The 17,633-nt window shown below is 34.7% G+C and overlaps 1 protein-coding gene across 3 annotated transcripts in view; it reads right to left on the bottom strand.

The window, feature by feature from the left end:
* The window catches only part of LOC138318450 (prospero homeobox protein 1-like), a 44,862-nt gene that overhangs the window by 14,518 nt on the left and 12,711 nt on the right, over positions 1 to 17,633 (bottom strand). For all 3 annotated transcript variants that reach the window (XM_069260799.1, XM_069260798.1, XM_069260800.1), the window contains exon 3: positions 2,431 to 2,585. In XM_069260799.1, the coding sequence (XP_069116900.1) occupies positions 2,431 to 2,585 (155 nt within the window). The remainder of the gene's footprint in view (positions 1 to 2,430; positions 2,586 to 17,633) is intronic.

The following is a 17,633-nucleotide window of genomic DNA, read 5'->3' as shown; positions in this document are numbered from 1 at the left end:
CATATTACGAGCAGGCGACAAGGCAGTTCATGTCAAAGCTCAAACAATGACATGGTCTTATTAAAGTGCTGATCCACTTTTTCAACACCGGCAGAGTCTTGGATCTGTTTCATGCATGGCGAGGTCCTTAGGGATTATGAAGATAACAAACTGTATCAATTTCTTATGTGGTATTGATCAAAGATGTCGGCTTATCTAAAACATCTATTTAATATCCTATGTGTGGATGTATTGAATAGATCATAACTTGTCAAGTTGCTACAATTTTCTACATACGGAGTTAGAAATAAGTTGACTGCATCATGTCCTATGCCTTCAACTCTATCCCCCTAGTTCTATAGCTATATCCTCTCTATAAATATTAACATAACACCGTTATCATGATCACTTTCCATCACATCTCCTCTTCATTTTTTCATTCTGTCAATCCTCTAATCACCTCATTTTGTCCCTATATCTATTAACCTTGTAGTTGCTATCAAACTTCCACCCATTCCCACTGCCCACAATTCCATTTCTAACTCTTGCCCATACATTCTTACCCACCCTCTACCCCTAACTGTAGGAAACATTTGTCCCCTTCAAACAATACTACCTTTCCATTGCTCCTTTTTTCTTCCATCATAAATATTTCTACCCCTCAAACAAATGAAACCAATAATACATTAAATTCTATTACCTTTTAGAAAGATTGACATACACTGCTTGATTTGCTTTCCATGTGCCACCAACAAACTAATATACCATTTTTTACCATAAAGAAATGATGATTTGATAGGTCTTGGAATATGCTGGGAAGGAGAAAAGGCCTGGCCCAGATAACGATGACTAGTATTAACAATTAAAAGCAAGGGATCAATCTTCTCGTTTTTGTGTCATCTCTCTTTATCCACACTATCTAATCAATATGTGATGTTTAACTTCTTAAGCTAAGTAAACGTTACCTGATCAATGGAAACACTATGAGAAGAGGGGGTAAAAAGGTGGACACACGCCTAATGACATTACCGTAAGGGCCCCCAAGCTCTTCTTTATCAAGAAAACCGATACCATAGTAACCAATTAGTTGTAAGCAATTTGTGATTCTACTCAAACAGTCTCAAATCAATACAGACATTTTCTGTTTAATTTGGTTCATTGTGTGTTGACTCGTCAGCATCAAGTGTTTACTAAACTCGTTATCATGCTGTATCACACCATTTTTATTACTTCTAGAACGTCCTCATGTATATATACTTAGAACGCCCTTGGAGTTATTTCTTGAAACTACAGTTTATGCGCATTAGTTGTCTTCGCCATCAAAATCGCACACTTATTGCCTAAAGTTATTTCTTGATCTGAAATGTATGTGTATAAACTATTGTCTTTGTCATTTTAGTACTTTAAGGATGGAAATCTTTCGCTTTAAGCATATAAATCCATTATCATGACACAGAAATACAGGTCTTTAATTACTTTTATCCATCTTCCTTAATTGTTATACTCAAAATATCAAGTTTTGTGTATTGATAAAATCACACAACTGCTAAAACAGTATCTTTTAATTATATCTTTATTGCATTCACAGAAAATCTGATAAATAAGAAAGTGATTTTGCACTTAATGCTTAGAAGGCCAAAATAAAGGAAAACAGAAATTGATGTTTGAGACAAAACTTCCATTTAGTGCTATTTAACTCTAAATGTTCCCATATTCTTTTTATGACATCTTAAAATCCAGAAAATGTTAAAATCAGTATCTCTTATCTCTTATGATCACTGATTCAATGCTAAAAGTATCAGATATGATAAGCAAACAATATTCCCATTGAAATCAATATATTTGCATGTTATAGAAAATATAAAAATTTTAAATGTGTATTTCATGCTCTCTAGTCTTATAGTGCAACCCTTTTACAAAGTATACAGTAATGTTATACATTCCCCCTCTCTACCATTAACATCTCATTTTAATATGCATGCATGCATAAACATAATTATCATACCGTTAACGCACACGCACAGGTTTTAGCAGTAATCTTATCTTAGCGCTTCTCGTACCAGTAATTTTGCACCAAAATAAAATTGCACCTATAGCAAAATCTGTTTACAGGTATCTTTTATATAGTTATTATGGTGATTTCGTGAATTAACTCATTTACCCATGAAATTTCATAATGGACTAATCTAGTCTTTGATTTAGGAGAGTCTAAATGTGTCCTAAGGGGTGTATGAGTTAACCATTGTGTAAACCTTTGAGCTAAAGTTTGATCCCACCAAAACAAAATTTGTTAACAGTACATCAATTCACCTATAAAAAGGGATCTTTTCACTCTCAAAATGTGGTAAATATCAAATATTAGCTAATGGTGCAATATGGTTTAATGCTGAAAAAGGGAGAAAATAAAAATATTAAAAATATTAAATAATAATAGAAATATTAAAAACTTACCTGAAGTTGCTGAACCACTTGACAAGCTGGGCGGTGTTGTTCTTGTTGAACTTGACATCAGGGAAATAGATCTTGAGAATGGCAGAACTTGGGTAGCGGACATAGAAAAACATCAGTTTGGCTTTCCTCAGGTGCATTGGGGTTAATGTACTGGTGTATACAGAGTTAAGGAATATGTTCTCGTCAAGTCACAGAATATCATACAGTCACAGGTGAAAAACTAATGAAACACAAGTTTACATACAATTACATCTCCATAACTCTAAACAGTATGTAAGTGGAAGAATATAAATCTCATTTTTTTTATTATTTAGTCAGTCACCTGACTAAAATACATGTATTAAAGAGAGTTTTCGTATGCTTTAGATGTTTATCAGGGTGTATATGAATTATGAAACTGAATGTAAACTAACCTTATACCCTACAAACAATACTGATATATACATTATGTCAATTGATCGGGATGAACTATTGGTCAGAGAGATTTGAGCTAATCAGTGTTACTGAGACAAGCTGGAAACATCTACTATCACTGGTAGCCTATCTCCTGACCTCAAAGCCACCATCTTTAAGGTCAAACTAGCAACCACCAACTTGTACTGTTCAACTTCCTTGTGAATACATTATCAGTATCAACATTTTCATAATCATTTTTCCAGGATCAAAGTTTATGTAGTTGATTTTTTAAAGTTTGTGTGTTATCCTAAACATTCTTGTGCTCATATCTGGACATGACAGGTTCTGATGATGGAGGGAATATTTCCATGGAATATGACTGGCCAAATGGATTGTGTCAAACTGCACTTGCAATTCAAAATCATTTACCTCTAAAATTTCTTATGAACTATAATCCATTGTGTACTTAGAACCTCATCTCTATAACAAACCGGTATTCAGCTATCTGACACCCATCTCTATATTTATAATTTCACTGTGAAAGATCAAGTTTTCTCTCACAAGTAACACGCATGTTACCATCTGTTGCAAATAAATTCTTGTTAAATTTAAAAAAAAAGACATTTTTATATCAAACTCCAAAAATATATACTCATTGCATACCTTTGATCTTATACATATATATAGTGTCCCTGTCTCTTCATCATTGTGCTATGGTTGACTGCATCACATAGAAATCATGGATGAGTTATCAATAACGCTTAATCTGTTATTAAAACATATGCTCCTAGGGTTTTAAAACCATATTTAGTTCCTTAGTTATTTTCATAATTTAATGCCTTCACCTCATGTCCTTTAATTTTCATTATAAAGTCAATTCTGTTCATATCATCATATTGATATATAATTAAGGTGGTAACAGCATATCATCATATTGATATATAATTAAGGTGGTAACAGATCAGCGTGAATGAAATACATGTTTGGAACATGTAAACGGCTAATGATGACAGCTGTTTTGTTCTTTTGACAATGAAAATATGTTGCTAGTGTCTTTTTTCGTGTTTTACGTGAGAAGTGGCTGTTTCCATCGCCTATATTATATGATCATGTGTCTTGTGCGGCATCAAAGTACTACTATCAGTTACTGAAGTGCAACATATGTCAATATCTATAGTAATATAAAAATACAAGTAGTAATGTTAATATTAGTTTTTTTTCTTCTTCATATCCATTTGTAGAATAACATCTATTTTTTGCATTAAGAAACTCCTTTTTTTGTATTTTTTTTTTTTTTTTTTTGAAATGTAGTGAGCTTAACGTTATACGATTCCTTAAAGCGACAATGATTTTAATAATTATTTCACTTTTTTTGTTGGTAATTAATGAAATACAACATCTACATGTAAACAAATGCTACGCAGGGTACAGTAATTTCTTTAGCTGTCCTGAGGTTGATTTTCACCTTAAAAGTTAAACAATAAATTAAACCAAACCCTGTAACATATTGTTCTATATAAATCATAAATTTGATTGACATCAAACACAACAGTTCAGTAAAAACAAGTTGTGGAAAGCATTGCCAGTTTCTAATTGATCTGACACCAGACAAAGCAGGATGAATCCAGATTGAATTTTTACTTGTCAATTTTCTGATCCTAGGACGTGTCGACAAACATCCGCGATTCAAAGATAGCCTGTTTCTGGAAAACTTACACAATTGCTGTGCGATATCATGAAACCAGCCTCTTGGTAATAGGTCAGGCGGAAACCATAGATAAAACTATCGTGCAATATTCAAGGTACACGCTGAACGTAATTAATGGCCCTACTAAGTCACATTGAATTTTATCTCCAAGCTTGTGACTAAGAAGGAAGCGGTTTATTTCTCATAATATTTGCTCCTCTTGCGACACTACGTTTTTATCTCTGACAAACTTGTATCGTACATTATCATGTTACCTTTGAACAGACCATCAACAAAAGACATCATTTGTATTGTAATTTTCTATCTCGTCTCGTTAAAAAAGCTGTGACAGCGTGAACTGCAATAGATGTTTAAACAAGTACTCCAGGTCTACGACAACATATTACGTCTCCTGTCTATAAGGCTACATACAGATTCCACACTTCTAAGTGGTCTTTGAATCAGAACGGCTACCATAGCAAAATCTTATCAAATTGATCTCTGAGTTTAGCACGTGAAAACATTCAAATTATTACGAAAGACAGTCGTATCTGACATGCCTTGGGCCTCGAGCATCAAGACACATCAACTAGAACAATAAGACTCGGGATTGGTGGCTGTGTTCAATACTAAAATGGTTACTTCAAAGACAAGCAATTGATATCGGAGTAAAATAATCTCTATTTCATTGTTTTTCACCCGATATTAATGCTGATCTACTTCAGTCAGAAAACTGTCTATATGAAAATGGAAAGCTAAATCTGGGGAAGCATATTCATGATTACTTTACACACGATTTCATTAGGTCGCCCATTAGGAACCACGCTCTCCGTCGCAATTTGGTTTTATGTGACATCTCGCTTCTTGGATCAAACGCTGCAAATGACACAGTCATTTTTGAAGATTCTTCTTAATGAAAGGATTGCTGCCTAAAACAATTTCATATTTCACATTGTCTGCTGATTTATGTAGCCCAAGTAACAATGACTAGTTTTGAATGTCAGTATGTCCCCAACAATTAAACTCAAATCAAAGTCATAATTCTATTTGCTTTTACAGCTTTTATGATGCCGAGGAATGATGAAAGCATTCAATGGCAACTTGCATGCTATCATATGTGAAAAATAGTGATTTAATGGAAACAAAAACATGGAAGGGAGAACCATAACAAACACTGATTATCCTGATAAACGGGAAGAAAAGAGCTCAATTTTCTCCTCAACACAAGATGAAACAAAAGCAGCAACTGAAAACAATGTCTGATGCATAGAATAAGGCACATAGAATTGATTTATAGAAAACATACATAAAGACTTGGTTAAGCTGACAAATCCAGAAAGTTTTTATGTAGAATTAAATGTCTTACCAATAAACATTAACTGATTTTCTCTAATTTGTCCTTATACATGTTATATTGCCACAGTAACACAGTCTTACACTACAATTACACTGTGTACAATATAACCTTGTTATACTGTCACCATGGTACAGTAAACCTGAGTGAAGCAACAACAAACAGTGGGACAATATATCAAGGTATAAACTACATGGTACCTACGGTTCATAGCTTTTTTTCCCCCTGATATAATGTTACACCCCACCAATTTCCGGATCGACTGAAATCCGGATTTTTGAGCAGTTATGAGTATTTCCCCACAAACAAACATGGTGGAGCTTTAAATACCCGGAGACATTATAGAATTAAAAGAACCTCCCACAACTTTAAAATCACACATATGGAAGCATTTTGGATTCCGTAATATAAAAAGGAGGGGTAAAATTGACAGTGAAATACATATAAATTCTTTAAAAAATTGCATTTTGACTGATGAATTATTTACTGAAAATAACCTTAGTTATCCTGCCACCACGGTACAGTAATACCTAAGGTATACTGCCATCACAGTACAGTAATACCTAAGGTATACTGCCATCACGGTACAGTAAAACCTAAGGTATACTGCCATCACGGTACAGTAAAACCTAAGGTATACTGCCATCACGGTACAGTAAAACCTAAGGTATACTGCCGTCACAGTACAGTAAAACCTAAGGTATACTGCCACCACGGTACAGTAATACCTAAGGTATACTGCCATCACGGTACAGTAAAACCTAAGGTATACTGCCACCACGGTACAGTAAAACCTAAGGTATACTGCCATCACGGTACAGTAATATCTAAGGTATACTGCCACCACGGTACAGTAAAACCTAAGGTATACATCACAGTACAGTAAAACCTAAGGTATACTGCCATCACGGTACAGTAAAACCTAAGGTATACTGCCATCACGGTACAGTAAAACCTAAGGTATACTGCCATCACGGTACAGTAAAACCTAAGGTATACTGCCACCACGGTACAGTAAAACCTAAGGTATACTGCCGTCACAGTACAGTAAAACCTAAGGTATACTGCCATCACGGTACAGTAAAACCTAAGGTATACTGCCATCACGGTACAGTAAAACCTAAGGTATACTGCCGTCACAGTATAGTAAAACCTAAGGTATACTGCCACCACGGTACAGTAAAACCTAAGGTATACTGCCATCACGGTACAGTAATATCTAAGGTATACTGCCACCATGGTACAGTAAAACCTAAGGTATACATCACAGTACAGTAAAACCTAAGGTATACTGCCATCACGGTACAGTAAAACCTAAGGTATACTGCCATCACGGTACAGTAAAACCTAAGGTATACATCACGGTACAGTAAAACCTAAGGTATACTGCCATCACGGTACAGTAAAACCTAAGGTATACATCACAGTACAGTAAAACCTAAGGTATACTGCCATCACGGTACAGTAAAACCTAAGGTATACTGCCATCACGGTACAGTAAAACCTAAGGTATAGTGCCATCACGGTACAGTAAAACCTAAGGTATACTGCCACCACGGTACAGTAATATCTAAGGTATACTGCCATCACAGTACAGTAATATCCTAAGGTATACTGCCATCACGGTACAGTAAAACCTAAGGTATACTACACACGTACAGTAAAACCTAAGGTATACTGCCATCACGGTACAGTAAAACCTAAGGTATACTGCCATCACGGTACAGTAAAACCTAAGGTATACTGCCATCACGGTACAGTAAAACCTAAGGTATACTGCCTCACAGTACAGTAAAACCTAAGGTATACTGCCATCACAGTACAGTAAAACCTAAGGTATACGCCATCAGGTACAGTAAAACCTAAGGTATACTGCCATCACAGTACAGTAATATCTAAGGTATACTGCCATCACGGTACAGTAAAACCTAAGGTATACTGCCATCACGGTACAGTAATATCTAAGGTATACTGCCATCACGGTACAGTAAAACCTAAGGTATACTGCCATCACAGTACAGTAAAACCTAAGGTATACTGCCATCACGGTACAGTAAAACCTAAGGTATACTGCCATCACGGTACAGTAAAACCTAAGGTATACTGCCATCACGGTACAGTAAAACCTAAGGTATACTGCCATCACGGTACAGTAAAACCTAAGGTATACTGCCATCACGGTACAGTAAAACCTAAGGTATACTGCCATCACAGTACAGTAAAACCTAAGGTATACTGCCATCACAGTACAGTAAAACCTAAGGTATACTGCCATCACGGTACAGTAAAACCTAAGGTATACTGCCATCACGGTACAGTAAAACCTAAGGTATACTGCCATCACGGTACAGTAAAACCTAAGGTATACTGCCATCACGGTACAGTAAAACCTAAGGTATACTGCCATCACGGTACAGTAAAACCTAAGGTATACTGCCATCACAGTACAGTAAAACCTAAGGTATACTGCCATCACAGTACAGTAAAACCTAAGGTATACAGCCATCACAGTACAGTAAAACCTAAGGTATACTGCCATCACGGTACAGTAAAACCTAAGGTATACTGCCATCACAGTACAGTAAAACCTAAGGTATACTGCCATCACGGTACAGTAAAACCTAAGGTATACTGCCATCACGGTACAGTAAAACCTAAGGTATACTGCCGTCACAGTACAGTAAAACCTAAGGTATACTGCCATCACAGTACAGTAAAACCTAAGGTATACTGCCATCACGGTACAGTAAAACCTAAGGTATACTGCCGTCACAGTACAGTAAAACCTAAGGTATACTGCCATCACAGTACAGTAAAACCTAAGGTATACTGCCATCATTGTATTGCAAGCTGCCATTACTGGAAAGCAAAAGTTTGTCAAAAGTTTATTCCACCTTTGAAATTAAAAAAAAAAATAAAAAAAACTTTCAAAGGTTTTAAAGAGACTGCATGTAAAGATGATAAGTAAAAGAAAGAACAGACCAATGAAGTTTACTGCCTGAAGGTCTCAATCAAGATCTAGATAGAACATTTTAGCTGTGGGCTTATATTGTTTTAAAAGTGACGACAGGACTATTACCCTGGGTCTTCTCAACGAGAAGGTGTCTAAATCAAGTTTCTACTGTCGTACAGCCACCGATATGTGTCATACAGTCTATAAAATGTGACAGAAACCAAAACTAGTCGTGACAAAATATGGGATATTGGCGGAAGCCAAAAGTCTGTGAGTGAGAAAACCTTGGAATTTGAGGAGGAAAACTGCCATTCTTGGAGACGCAACCTAATGGTGACTTGCAGACACTGGTCTTATTATCTTTAGTCACCATGAGTGCGAAACCTCCCGCCAACACCAACCCATCTTAATTGCCAAAAAGCACATCTCAATCTTGCGCTGATGAAAAATTGATGTGGTGTTGTGTTTTTTTTCCTCGGGTTTATATACAAAGTAAGTGGGACGTGCAAGCTCTCAAAGACGTGGCCGCTGGGCTGTAAAACACGACCATTATCCCACCTTGACTGACAGGCCACGCACCTCCCCTAGTCTGTCCCATCACAACAGAACCCAATGGCCACCGGTAATGAAAATTACATTTCCCCATAACAGAAATCTAATTTTCTTAATAGCATACCAGTCTTTATACTGTAAAGCACCCCTTTGATACTAGACCGGCCATTGCATATGCACTTGTGTTTTGCCCAGCCTTGCGCTAAAGAAACTCAATTAGATCCAAACATTGAAACGCAACGGTTCCCCTGGGACAGTCAGATTTCTAAGAACATCTTTTAATGTCTGGTTTTTCCACTTCTCTAATGTACACTGGATCATCTTTAATTAATATTTAAAAAGAAGACTCTACAATTAGATAAAAGTCTAATCAATTTATGGAAGTGGAAAGCAAATTGAAAACATTACACAATTAGATTTGACCATGTTGATCCGGTCAGTATTGAATAGGAAAGAGGAAACATAAACAAGTCCGCAGAAATTTTTTGATCCCTTAAATACATTTTTTTTTTATCCACGCCTGAAATCTGTTATTCAAATTTCCATTCCATTTAATAAACCATTAGATGCTTTCACTAATATTATACATATGGATAATTTAAAAACTAGACCAATATTTCTCTTTCAATAAAGATTATCATTAGTAGTACTTAATAATTTTACATATTCAAAATGATCTGCTTTTCAGATTTCAAAAATCCTGGAGATAATATACTCAAATCATTGTGATATAATAATTAATATACCTTGCCATAATATCATTTTTCTTAATGAGAAGTCTCTTTTTGTAGAAATTAAAAGTACACTAGCTATTTAGAACTTTACTATTATCCCAAATACAAATTGATAGGCCCTTATCTTTCATTATACTATTTGATAAAAAGGTCCCTTGATCTTCTTTTTCCTTTTTTAATCTGCACTTAATTATTTATTTCTTAGGTTGTCAATGACTGATATACATATATTCCTACTGCATATTCATTAGATCTTACAATCCCTTTCATCTCCATGATGACTGGAGTGAGAATTTAATTGTCATTTTAGATAGGGAATTAAATTGGCAGAAGAAGTCCATAAAGTGTCTAAATATGCAGCACCTGTAATTAATTCACTGGTCGGTTCTGATATCTCCAGGGCTCGAGACAGTTGGTACGGCAACAGGTGACACAAAATGGCGGCCACTTCCTGCCTCAAGCTACATCATATTAATTGTAGAGGTACAAAACAATTCTCAAGGCATGAGGCTGCTCTGATAGATTTAAAGGTCAAGGGTCACCTTCTCCAATCTCCAGTATGACACCCATAATATAACAGTTTATTTTTTTTAACACAATGGGGAGACATTCTAGTGTTTACATGTCTGCTGTCAACTCCTCAGAATAAATCACCATTTACCACCTTGACCCTGCATATGTTGACAAACAGAAAGCAGCTATCCACTCAAAAATTCTAACCTCTTAGCTTTAAAAAAAAAATCTGAAAACTAAACAAAATATTGGTGCTATCTTATTATACCAATTGTTTTGACTAAACTCTTAAAAGAATTAATTTTATTTAACTGTGAAAAAAGTGAATCAGAGCTAATCAAAAACAATTCTCTAGAAGTGTGTGACATTAACTTAAACAACTACTATATATGTATGAATTTTATACAATGCATACATTCTTTGGTGAGCTCATAACCTCTATATGGATGTCTGTTGACAAAATTGTCAAATGGACGACATCATGACAACTGCCAAAACACAGGTGGATATGTCTCAGCACTACAGCACACACATGTTGGCACAACTATAACAATAGATATTGTCAAGATACCTTCAATGTGCACTCATGTTGCAGGGGAAATAAGTGTATTATAAGCATTAACTGTGAATATGTAGGTCAAAGTCCAACTTGAAAAGGTCATGGAGTTTTAAAGACTTCAAAAATAAGGTCACATTTTTCTGTTCACGCTACAACAGATTAAATTCCTTGAAAAAGTTGTAAAATACCATATTAACTATTGTAATGCATGCATATATACAAAATGACTATGATTAATTATTGAATGGAATAATGAATAATTATGACTTTGGGTGTAAATATAACCTCCTGAGTGCTGATAAGTCAGCACCCCAAATGACTTGCTGAAAGGATATTGGTAATCATTGACCTTGACTTTGGATTTGCATGAAGTGGTCAAAGTCATTAATGTACTTGACCTTAAGTGGACAAATTAAAATGGTCCTTGACCTAAAGACCTTGAACATTATTGACCTGCATAGATTAAATGTCTCCATAATTAGCTTTGATCATTATGGTAGCTGTTGTTGGTACAAACACCTTGGTCATTTTGACCTTTGTAGTGTATCCTAATGGAAACTACAATGTAACTTTGATATGACATTATTTGACATGATCTACCACAATGTTTCTTGAACAAAAACATTAATTTCCCTTAGAACCATTTTGATATTCAAATGGCACAAATATACATATTTTAAATTATTTAAGATATCAATTTCAATCACAAGACATCACCACTCCTAAGATAAACATTGGGAAAACCAAGATTATCTCTTTAACCTCCGCCTCTGCAAGACTCTTGTATATCATATATGACAGAGTGCAGGCATATCAGGTACTAATATGACGACAGTTTCTTCTGATATCTGAAGTACCAAGTCCTTTAAATAGATAACAAAAGTGTCATTAGAGACCGCTGTGGGCTGTGTGATAACTGAATTATGTAGGTATTTGATAAGACAATGTTTAATAAAATTTTGTCAAAATATACAAGGTTTTCTACGATTTGTAGTTACTTATAGTTGATGATAAAAAACACTACTGGATTATGGCTTTATTATTTTGTTTAAAGTTTTATTAACAACTACATAAGGATGTGCCATGTTTAGGAGGTGTAACCTTATATGAAAGCACAAGAATCTTTTCATTATCAATGGATAGAAGGAGGGGGGTTGGGTGCAGTGGTCGAGTGGTTTATGTCTCGACATACTACTACAAGCCCTCTACCTCTGGTTTGCAAGCTAGAATCCCATGTGGAGAAATTGGTAGGAACTGACCACTTATCAGTGGCTTTCCTCCACAAAGAAACCTGACATGTCGTTACATGACCTTGGTTATTAATAGGGTGTCAAACTAATAAAAACCAACTGTGAAGGAATCACATGATCAAATCTATAAATCTACTAACATGTTGTTTCATGGAAATTAAAGTGCTCTTATAGATAATTTATATATGTAATGTAAAACTAGCTATTCCTTACTGTATTGCAGTAAGTGTTGTTCCTACAAAAAATGTTTGTATGAAAATGTGTTAAGTAGTGAATGTACAGATCTAGAAGGACAGCCTAAAATCAAGTTATTTTATTCATATTTCAGCTGCATCCAGACACTCAGAAAATGGATATATTGTATGAGAATATGGATGAATCATTTGAACAGTCACAGAGGAATTAGACCACTTCATGTCTTGCCTATTCAATTGACAATCAGATTAAGAACATGAGTGATTTTAATTCAACCTTAGAACAATTGATAGAGAATCTTGGAAATTATGCACCAAAAATTGTTGAGGATATCGAGACCAGCCCCTGTGGGAAGTCTGGATATTAAGTCTGGAAGATGATGCAATATGGCCGACTGACAGCTTTTAACTTCCACAAGATTTGTGAAGCAATAGATTGTCATCACTGTCCACAATCATTGCTGGAATCTATCATAGCAAAGTATGAACCAGGTGTCTCTGCATTTCAATGGGAAAGAAGGAAAAAAGTACCTAGTTCTTCAGGACCTGTATATAAAATCATGTAGGTCTATTAAAAATAGTGCATATAGAGCAAAAAGGTCTATATCTGATGTGAACTTCCATATATATTGGTTACAGTGTAGATGGGATTTCCTCATGTAAATGACACAGAAAGAAAGTGATTGAGATAAAATGTCCATACTCAATGAAACACATGCATTCAATAGAGGTTTCATTGCATAAAATCGCATTAATAAGTTAACAATAAATCAATTATTTCTGAGAAATCTGAATATTACCGTCATATGACCATGATATTTATAATACACCCAAACAGGGATATACTCATTGGATTTGATAGATCATTACCTTTTTTCAATAGCATTTATTTAAACATTTAGTGTATGCTGTTACAAATAAGCAATAAAGCACACACTTTTTATACAAATAAGTGAATAAAATGACAAATTTATTACAATTGAGTGATTTTTTATTTTTTTCCATGAATTGCTTCTCAAGATTGCACAAGACGTATTGCACCGCAAATTCAATTAGTTTGGTCCAAAATTGGCTTTACTTTAAAGGGTACAGCTCCTTCAAAATGTGAAAGTATTGAGATGTCACATTGTCTTTTCAACATGTTCTGGATTCTAGTTTGGGCAATTTGTCATGTCTAAGTAACAATACTAGAAAGTTATTTATTCAATATAAATTGTAAATGGTACTATTTAAATGACAACCACTAGCTAGAACCACAGAAGGATAAGGATGTAGACTTGGCATTTTGCTTGATTCTTAAAATATATATACAGTAGTTTGACATGTTATAATATCTAGCACAAATGTATAATTATCACATAACTAATCAACTGGCCCGTTTAGCAATGCCATTAATATCACAACACACCTGTCAATTAAAAATACTATTGAGACATCATAGGTACAAATAATGACGTCATGATCAAAATATGATGTCACACAAGTGTCTCTGTTGACAAAACTGTCAACTCCAAGCTTGATTCCACCACTCTTGAAATGGAAAGTTGATAAGTTCTATCTAGATTTCCATAACACAATTGTACTGATCTGATATAGAATTGAATAGAATCTTACACTCATGGCTTGATAATATTAAATTTATTAATCTCCTTAAACGCTTTGATATGCCACTTTCCACAGTGTTCATAGACACTCAATCATGTCCAGAGAAGGGCATCAAAACTTATTCCGGGACTCAAAAACCTAACATACGAGGAACGCTTAGAAAGACTAAATCTTCCAACTTTACAACATCGGAGGACTAGAGGGGACATTATAACTGTTTTTAAAATAGTTAAAGGCCCACTACCTTTCCGGAGCAAAATTTAAAGGTTTCTTAAAAACATTTATAACAAAAGAAAATATATATTGATGGCTTAAGATGAGGTTACAACACCAAAAATATGCAAGATTTCCTGTCTAATGTACGATAACAGTGGAGATTCATTTCGCTGTTTTGTCGTCTGGTGCAGTGATAATCAACTACCGCGCGGCATTTAGGACGACGGCGGGAAACATAAAACAAGCCGCGTTATCAAAATTAACATTTTATTTATTCTAATTAAACAGTTCTGAAGGCGATGATAAGTGTGCTAGTAAACGTATAGTTAATAACTTCTGCGACTCTACAAAATTATTGATCTCGTTTTACATTCCTATTTTAAAAATTAAAAGCCGTTTCGGAAAGGTAGTGGCCCTTTAAAAACATATATGATCATAGAGTCACTGAGAACTTTTTCCAAATGGACAGTACAGGCAAGAGAGGTCACACTGAGAAAATTTTTAAGAAACGTTGCAATTTAGAATTAAGAAAGAATTTCTTCAGTAACAGAATAGTAGACATATGGAATAATTTGCCTCAACATATTATAGATGCAGATACTGTATACAACTTTGAAGTAATGTTAGATAAACACTGGAAAAATATTTGTTTTAAAATCTAATAGTCTATATTGTAGGATCATAGCCATTGATATACTGGAATTTATTTACTTATTTTATGAATGCATATTGTTGATATGGATATAGAGGCTTCCAGCCTGCATCCATCAATTGTCCTAATAAATCCTAATAAAAAAAATGTAAGCCTGATTAAGATCCTCTATCTATCATACATAAAACATTGTTATATATGTTATTGAGATATCATAAGGTACTCTAAAAGAGATTAAAATAAATGCAGCAGATATTACGATGCCTTAATTCAATATGAGAGTTACTAAACCCCTGTCATAGCTACATTTGTACGTGTAAGAGCTTAGGCCTACATGTCCATGCATATGTAGATCTATGGTATAAGTTGATGATGTCTTGTTTAGGTCTGCGTTTTGCTGCTTTTATTGCAATACATGATGTTCAACATGCAGGTTGGGTATCTGGGTGTTTTGTGGTCCTAGTTCTCCTCACAACATAATGTTTTTTAACATATTTGTGTCGCTTTATTTACACTTTACATCGTTCAAACTGCCGATTTGTCGTAGGGAAATTAATCAACGTGACCATGTGCATTTGTTCTTTGCTACTAAACATGGATACACTATTGCAGATGCCCCAACAAATGTGTTTTACCCTATTTTTACTTCATTTCAGGCCAAGTTTCGGATTGTCTGCATGTAGTGAAAACCTACTTTCGCTTCGCGTATGTCTGGCATATCGCTTATGTCATTGAAGAAAATAGGCGCGCCGCTTAAGACTCGTACAATTGGAAAATCGACTATTGTAGAGGTACAAAACAATTCTCAAGGCATGAGGCTGCTCTGATAGATTTAAAGGTCAAGGGTCACCTTCTCCAATCTCCAGTATGACACCCATAATATAACAGTTTATTTTTTTTAACACAATGGGGAGACATTCTAGTGTTTACATGTCTGCTGTCAACTCCTCAGAATAAATCACCATTTACCACCTTGACCCTGCATATGTTGACAAACAGAAAGCAGCTATCCACTCAAAAATTCTAACCTCTTAGCTTTAAAAAAAAAATCTGAAAACTAAACAAAATATTGGTGCTATCTTATTATACCAATTGTTTTGACTAAACTCTTAAAAGAATTAATTTTATTTAACTGTGAAAAAAGTGAATCAGAGCTAATCAAAAACAATTCTCTAGAAGTGTGTGACATTAACTTAAACAACTACTATATATGTATGAATTTTATACAATGCATACATTCTTTGGTGAGCTCATAACCTCTATATGGATGTCTGTTGACAAAATTGTCAAATGGACGACATCATGACAACTGCCAAAACACAGGTGGATATGTCTCAGCACTACAGCACACACATGTTGGCACAACTATAACAATAGATATTGTCAAGATACCTTCAATGTGCACTCATGTTGCAGGGGAAATAAGTGTATTATAAGCATTAACTGTGAATATGTAGGTCAAAGTCCAACTTGAAAAGGTCATGGAGTTTTAAAGACTTCAAAAATAAGGTCACATTTTTCTGTTCACGCTACAACAGATTAAATTCCTTGAAAAAGTTGTAAAATACCATATTAACTATTGTAATGCATGCATATATACAAAATGACTATGATTAATTATTGAATGGAATAATGAATAATTATGACTTTGGGTGTAAATATAACCTCCTGAGTGCTGATAAGTCAGCACCCCAAATGACTTGCTGAAAGGATATTGGTAATCATTGACCTTGACTTTGGATTTGCATGAAGTGGTCAAAGTCATTAATGTACTTGACCTTAAGTGGACAAATTAAAATGGTCCTTGACCTAAAGACCTTGAACATATTGACCTGCATAGATTAAATGTCTCCATAATTAGCTTTGATCATAATGGTAGCTGTTGTTGGTACAAACACCTTGGTCATTTTGACCTTTGTAGTGTATCCTAATGGAAACTACAATGTAACTTTGATATGACATTATTTGACATGATCTACCACAATGTTTCTTGAACAAAAACATTAATTTCCCTTAGAACCATTTTGATATTCAAATGGCACAAATATACATATTTTAAATTATTTAAGATATCAATTTCAATCACAAGACATCACTACTCCTAAGATAAACATTGGGAAAACCAAGATTATCTCTTTAACCTCCGCCTCTGCAAGACTCTTGTATAACATATATGACTGAGTGCAGGCATATCAGGTACTAATATGACGACAGTTTCTTCTGATATCTGAAGTACCAAGTCCTTTATTTATCAAGATAACAAAAGTGTCATTAGAGACTGCTGTGGGCTGTGTGATAACTGAATTATGTAGGTATTTGATAAGACAATGTTTAATAAAATTTTGTCAAAATATACAAGGTTTTCTACGATATAGTATACCTGAGTTACTTACAGTTGATGATAAAAAACACTACTGGATTATGGCTTTATTATTTTGTTTAAAGTTTTATTAACAACTACATAAGGATGTGCCATGTTTAGGAGGTGAAGGAAAGCCAGAGTACCCAGAGAAAAACCACCGACCTATTGTCGGTACT

Source organism: Argopecten irradians, chromosome 3, assembly GCF_041381155.1.
Source record: "Argopecten irradians isolate NY chromosome 3, Ai_NY, whole genome shotgun sequence".
Classification (NCBI taxonomy): Eukaryota; Metazoa; Mollusca; class Bivalvia; order Pectinida; family Pectinidae; genus Argopecten; species Argopecten irradians.
Note: the sequence above shows the minus strand (reverse complement) of the source record. Positions and strands in the feature narration are given on the sequence as shown.